This window comes from Hipposideros armiger, unplaced genomic scaffold (genome assembly GCF_001890085.2).
Source record: "Hipposideros armiger isolate ML-2016 unplaced genomic scaffold, ASM189008v1 scaffold_43, whole genome shotgun sequence".
NCBI lineage: Eukaryota > Metazoa > Chordata > Mammalia > Chiroptera > Hipposideridae > Hipposideros > Hipposideros armiger.
The window spans coordinates 493607-499323 of NW_017731393.1; the positions used below are offsets into that span (position 1 = coordinate 493607).

At 63.4% G+C, this 5717-nt stretch overlaps 1 protein-coding gene across 3 annotated transcripts in view; it reads right to left on the reverse strand.

Moving 5' to 3' along the window:
* Positions 1-235: 235 nt before the first annotated feature.
* Positions 236-5717, reverse strand: part of PLD4 (phospholipase D family member 4) — a 12669-nt gene continuing 7187 nt past the window's right edge. The window contains exons 2-11 of one of the 3 annotated variants that reach the window (XM_019639394.1): positions 5343-5426; positions 4756-4955; positions 4138-4321; positions 3829-3931; positions 3181-3308; positions 2403-2603; positions 1651-1790; positions 1354-1519; positions 1179-1275; positions 236-637 (exon numbers count right to left, since the gene is read on the reverse strand). In XM_019639394.1, the coding sequence (XP_019494939.1) occupies positions 435-637; positions 1179-1275; positions 1354-1519; positions 1651-1790; positions 2403-2603; positions 3181-3308; positions 3829-3931; positions 4138-4321; positions 4756-4955; positions 5343-5426 (1506 nt within the window). In that variant the 3' untranslated portion in view covers positions 236-434. Of the gene's footprint in view, positions 638-1178; positions 1276-1353; positions 1520-1650; positions 1791-2402; positions 2604-3180; positions 3309-3828; positions 3950-4137; positions 4322-4755; positions 4956-5342; positions 5427-5717 lie in introns of all 3 variants that reach the window. The other 2 variants (XM_019639393.1, XM_019639395.1) reach the window with 2 other exon arrangements.

Sequence of the window (5717 nt, forward strand, 5' to 3'; positions counted from 1 at the left end):
GAGCTCCCATGGCAGACGCCCCTCACTGCCTTGCCCAGCAGTCATGTGGACATTGGCTCTTTGCAGTGTCAGGAGGCTGAACTCCAGCCTCAGCCCAGGAGGAGGGGGTGCAACACTACGGGATACACACAGAGAGACAGGGAGGCACACATAATACAGAGGCCCCACTGGTGGGCCAGGATTGCAGTTCTGTGGGACTCAGGGAGAGGCATCCTGGAGGACTCCCTGGAGGAGGTGAGGTTTAAGGGGCTGTATTTGGAGAGCAGGGGGGAGCAAACAGTTTGCACCTCTGGACGTTGGGCATTCTTGACGTTGACCAGGGTTTGTGCGGAAGAAGCTGTTTGGAGCTCAGGCTGGGGGACAGACGGGAAGGCCTGGTGGAAGCCAGTGTCCACTGAGAGCTGTGCGGGCCAGGAGCCAGGAAGGGCTGGACCTCAGCCCTGCCACACACAGTCCTGGCCCTGGGCTTGTCCATCTAGGCCCACGGCATAGCGGGAGCTCCAGTCTCGCTCAAATAGTCGCCGCAGCTGCTCCTGCACAGTGGCCACCCCTGGCTGGGTGCTGGAGTTCCTTTGGCTGACCACCAGACCCACACCCGAAGTGCTGCTGAAGTAATCTTCCGACCAGTTGGAGGTGCCTACGGGGCGTGTGGAAAAGCAGTGCTGGGCCACTGGGCTCACACAGGCCCCTCCAGCCTGGCCAGTGCTATGGCCTCAGTCACAGCTTTGGGGACACATGGGCACCGCGGCCGCTCTGCTGCCATCGAACTCCAACCATGGCAGCCTCCAGGCAGGAGGGCCAGCTAGCTCTTCATATGGAACTCTGCCCACATCATCTGGGGACAGTTGCCCCAACAGTGTTCTGGGACTGGGTGCTAGGATGCCCCGCCTGCCCCTGTGGGGCTGGGTGACAGCTGGGCTGGTTGCCTGTCCTCAGAACTCCAAGGGAGACCCCATGGAGACCCCCTCAGCAGCCCCTGTCCTGCGGGGTGCATGCTGGATATAAGCGCAGTGCCCCTTTCAGCTCCCTGGCCTGGCCATGGCCTGGGGGCGTCCTCCCTTCTGCAGGTTTGTGTGGCCTCTGTGTGTCACATCCCCTCACCTGGCACCCTCAAAGACTCAAGGGTCCTGAGGCTGCCAGGGCCTGAGCTCTGCCCGAGACCTCCCCCAGCGGCTCACCTATGTAGGCCGCCTTCTCCGTGACCATGAATTTGCTGTGGTTTACCCTGCTGAACGGGATGTTGGAGTGATTCCCCACGGGCACGATGAAGACTTTCTTTGGGGACAGAGAGGGAGCGTGTCAGGGAGGGGGAGGACCACCCCACCCCCCGCCAGCCCAGGGCCGGGTCCTCACCACATCCACTGACACGCCGGCCTTGGGGTTGCTGAGGGCTTGCAGGGACCGCAGGTAAGGGAACATGCTGGGATCCGTGTTGAGCCCACAGCTGACCAGCAGGCGCACCTGCACACCTCTGCTGAAAGCCGCTGCCCGCAGTGCGTTGTCCAACACTGGCCAGTACCTGGGGGAAGGGAAGGTCAAGGTCCTCGGGCCAACTGAGGACCCTCCTGCAAGGTCCTGGCAGGAGGGGGAGTGTGCCCATTGGCAGAGCGTTCCCCACCCTCCAGGCCGCTGGCTGCCACGCAGACCCACCTGGCAGGGCGGCTGAAGCGCGTGGTGGGGAAATACTCCATTACTGAGACGTAGATGAACCGCCGGGCCTCCGCCATCACTGCCAGCAGTGCGCTCAGGTCCCAGGTGCGGCCACGGGGGCAGAGCACAGGTGGCGACGCCTGTGTGGGGAGACAGGGCCCCGAGGGCACGCCTGTGCTGAGCCGCTTGGCTCCTGCACCGGTGACCCCCCACGCACCCACCGCCCAGCATCTGGGATCCAGGAGAAAGACAAGAGGCGCTGGCTGGCGCACCAGGAGGACGAAGGGGCCGGTCCTGGCTTCCCTGAGAGACAGCCCCCACACAGGCAAGGCTCCTGCGCCCGCTCAGAGACGTGCCTTACTCGGACACCCCACTCTGTAGGGCAGCCACCGGGGCGGCTGAGTGTGTGTGTGAGTATTAGTGTATGTGTGCGTGTGTGTACCCTTTCTCCACAGGGTAACAGAATTGCTTGATGAGCGATTCCTGGCCCCGCCTCCCTGGCTCTTGACCCCGCCCAGCAGTGTGCTTGGAGGCCCCAGGGCCACAGGACACCGCCCCTCGCCCCGCCCCTCGGCCTGCCAACTGACAGCCTGCCCCTCCCCCAGGGACCACAGCCCGACCACAGCGCTGGCTCCACGGGCTGCATACGTGAGGGCCCGGCTGTGGTGTCTGCAGGGCGGGCCCAGGTGGAGCAGGGTGCCCTGTGGGTCTGGCCGGCCAGGAGGGCAGGGGCACAGCTTGAGCCCTCTTACCGAGAAGTAGGCAGTAGTGGGCACTCCGGCAAAGCGGGCTTTGAGGGGCTGGAAGCGGTTGATGTGGGATGAGAAGTTTCGAGGCCAGTGTCTGGGGAGGACAGCCTTGGGCGCCCCCAACACCCAGTAGGTCTGGAAGGTCTTCTCCAGGTCCCGGGCCAGGCGGCTACAGTTGTAGATGATGGCGCCGAGCTCCTTTACCTGCAAGGATGGGACAGCGGCTGTGGGAGGAGACCGTTCTGGGGCCTGTGTGGGGCCCCCAGGGCAGGGGTGCTGGACGGGGTGCAGCCCCCACATGGGTGGTCCGTCCACAGCCCTGTAACAGATAGAGGGCTGGGGGAGCTCTGGGTGGGGTTCCCAGAGGGTCCCTGTTTTCCTCGAACATTGTATTGTAACGATCAAAGCAATACGTGTTTATTACCAAAAAAATCATAGAAAATGCATACAAGCACAAAAAAGAAAGATCGTTCTTCTCTTTATTGTCATGTGCCAACCGTGATTACCTTTCCCATCATTCTTTGACAAGTTTTTAATGCTTTGCTTTTCCTAAATGGGACCAGGCTGAAGTGACTGGTCACATGAGGTTCCACAGCATGAGTCCAGTGTGACTGCAGGGACCAGCCTCCTGTGGGTCCCCCTGTGGTCATGTTATAGATGTGGCTGCATCAACCAAGCTTCCGTTCAGTGACTGGCTGCTGGGGACACCAGGCAAAGCCCCCGGAGTGTGCGGAGGGGACGAGACCCAGGTGGGTCTCCCTGTCTGGGCTCTGGGACTCACCTGTGTCAGGGACCGCCAGTCCATGTTGGCGCTGCCCATGTAGACATGCCGCCCATCCACGACCCAGAATTTGGAGTGCAGAACGCCCCTGGTAAGCTTCCCCATGGGCACGTGTCGCACCTGGGCACCTGGCCGAGAGCCCAGGACAACAGGCTGAACTAGCTTCCAGGTGAGCCTCAGCTCTTTATACCTGGGTTGACTCATTTATCCTCACAATGGCCCTAGTAGGTTGATGCTATGAACATCCCAGTTTTACAGGTGGGGAAACTGAGGCATGAACTGGCCTGGCCCCCCCGGCAGCCCCAGTCCAGAGCCTGCCATGTAACAATGGTGCCCACTGCCTCTTGCCCCACCGCTGAGCCTCCACCCACAGGTTAGATCATCTGGGCTCAGCAGGGACCCCAAGGCCACGCTATGCTGCACCCCATGGAACATGACACTCCCAGCTCCTGGGAGCCAGCTCGGTCCTGGTGGAGCCGCCTGGCTGGAAGGAGCTGGCAGCCCTGGGCTCCTGCCTTCCGGGGTCCTGGGGAAGTGCAGGGTGTTTCCCGGCCTCCCTGCAGCAACCCCACTGTCCTGGTCCCTGTCCATGACACCCGCATTCAGCCACGCCGGCCCCGGCACGGGGGGTACAGGGCAGCCACCTACCTCGGGTGGCCAGGACCTGCAGGTCAGTGGAGTTCCTGGCCAGTGTCGGGTGGCTGGTGGCCACAGCCAGGGAGACGTTCCTGTCCAGGAGGTCCTGCAGCTTCTGCAGAAGGGACTCCCCCTGCAAGCCCGACCCTGAGCACCGATCCCAGGCCAGCCCTCCGCACCTCTCACCAGAAAGGACCCAGACCTTCCCCAGGGGCCACCCTGACCGCCCACAGCTCAGAGTCAGACCGATGTGCTGCCGACTGGCAGTGAGCCCGCAGGGGACTGCCTGCAGAGGGGAGTCATGGGGGGTGGGGGACACACCAGCTGGGAGGATGAGTCGTTGACCCCAATGTCAGGTCCTGTGAGGGACCAGTAGAAGGAAGCCATGTGGATACTCTCCCGGGCAGTGTCCAGCAGCTGTAGCCAGGCCTGGGCCAGGGGCTGGGCAGACGGGCTTCCGGCTGCAAACCGCAGGTCCTGGGGGATGCTTTCCACGAGGACCAGCCTGCAGAGGGAGCAAGTGGGGCCCGAGCCTGGGCTCAGAAGCCATCAGGCTGCCTGCCATTACCTGCTCTGTCCCCACTGGCCAAACGAGGGGGTATCAGGGTCACTGCCTACATGGTCCCAGGGCCGAGCCCAGGCCAAGTGTGCAAGGAGGCGCAGCCAACCAGCCTGGGCAGCGCAAGCCTGAGCCCAGCAAGCCTGAGGAGGTCGGTGACACCCAGGAGTGTGCCAGGGAGGGCCTGAGAGCAGAGCAGATTGGGGACCCAGGCCCCACCCCTAGAGCCCCCACCTCACTGCCCACCCTCTCCAGGAAACTGCATCCTCCAAGAGGAGCTGGCAGAGGGCAACTTAGCCCACTGGGCAGATCCCAAGGAGACCACAGGTGGTGGCCAGGGGCTGAGACCTGCCCCCCGGCTGACCCCGCAGGTCACTCACTGGCAGGAGTCCGGCTGCTGCTGCATGGTCTCCCCTTCAAGGGGCTCCCAGGTCAGGCTTGAGTCACGCCCCTGGGACCTGGAGGGCCCTTCCTCGGGGTGCAGCTGGCCCCAGGTTGAGAGACGGGGCACTTGCCACAGGAGGTAGGTGAGAGTCACGGTGCCAAGCCACAGCATGGCCAGCGTTTTCAGCACCTGCAACTGGAGAAGGCATCCCCGAAGGGTCCCTGGTGGCGTGGGCGTGCCCTACTTCCCGGTGGGTCTGAGGGTCTTTCCAATGCTAAGATAGAGAGTGTCCCCAGCTCCCAGAGAGGAGCAGGCCTGCTGCTGGGGTGGGGCTGGTGAGCAAGGAAGCGGGGGATGGCACTGAGCAGGGCCCAAGGCCACGGTGTTGGTGGGATCAGGGGGCCTGGGATCCACTCTGTGCCACGTGGTAACCTACTGCTCCCGGGTCCCCCCATGACCGAGGGATGCGGGCAGGTGCCGAGCAGCCCGTTTGTTGGGCTGCTCCTGAGGGTCCCCCATGGTTGCTTTTGTCCTCGCCACTCTGCCCATGGGGCCCTGTGAGGCCTCAGCCTCCAGTCCTACCATGCCCGCCTCTCTGCTCCGTGGGCTGTGGGGTGGCATGGTGCAGGGCCACGCAGGGAATGCTCTCTGTGGAAGCCTCTGCACCTGCACAGGGCAGCCTGGTGTCACCCACAGGCCCGATCCTGCCCAGAGTGGCTGCAGAATGCCCAGGCAGCTGGGTGCCTGGGACGCCCCCTTGTAGGCAACCTGCAGACATCTGCTCAAACCCCCAAAGGCCTCCCCACTCCTGCCCAAGGTTGCCCCCTGGGTGTGAGGCTCCACTCTGCTGGTGGTGGACCCTGACACTGGTGGAGGTCCTGGCCTTTCACGTGAGTGTATGAGTGTGTGTGTGTGTGTGTGTGTGTGTGTGTGTGTGTGTGTGCGCGCGCGCGCACA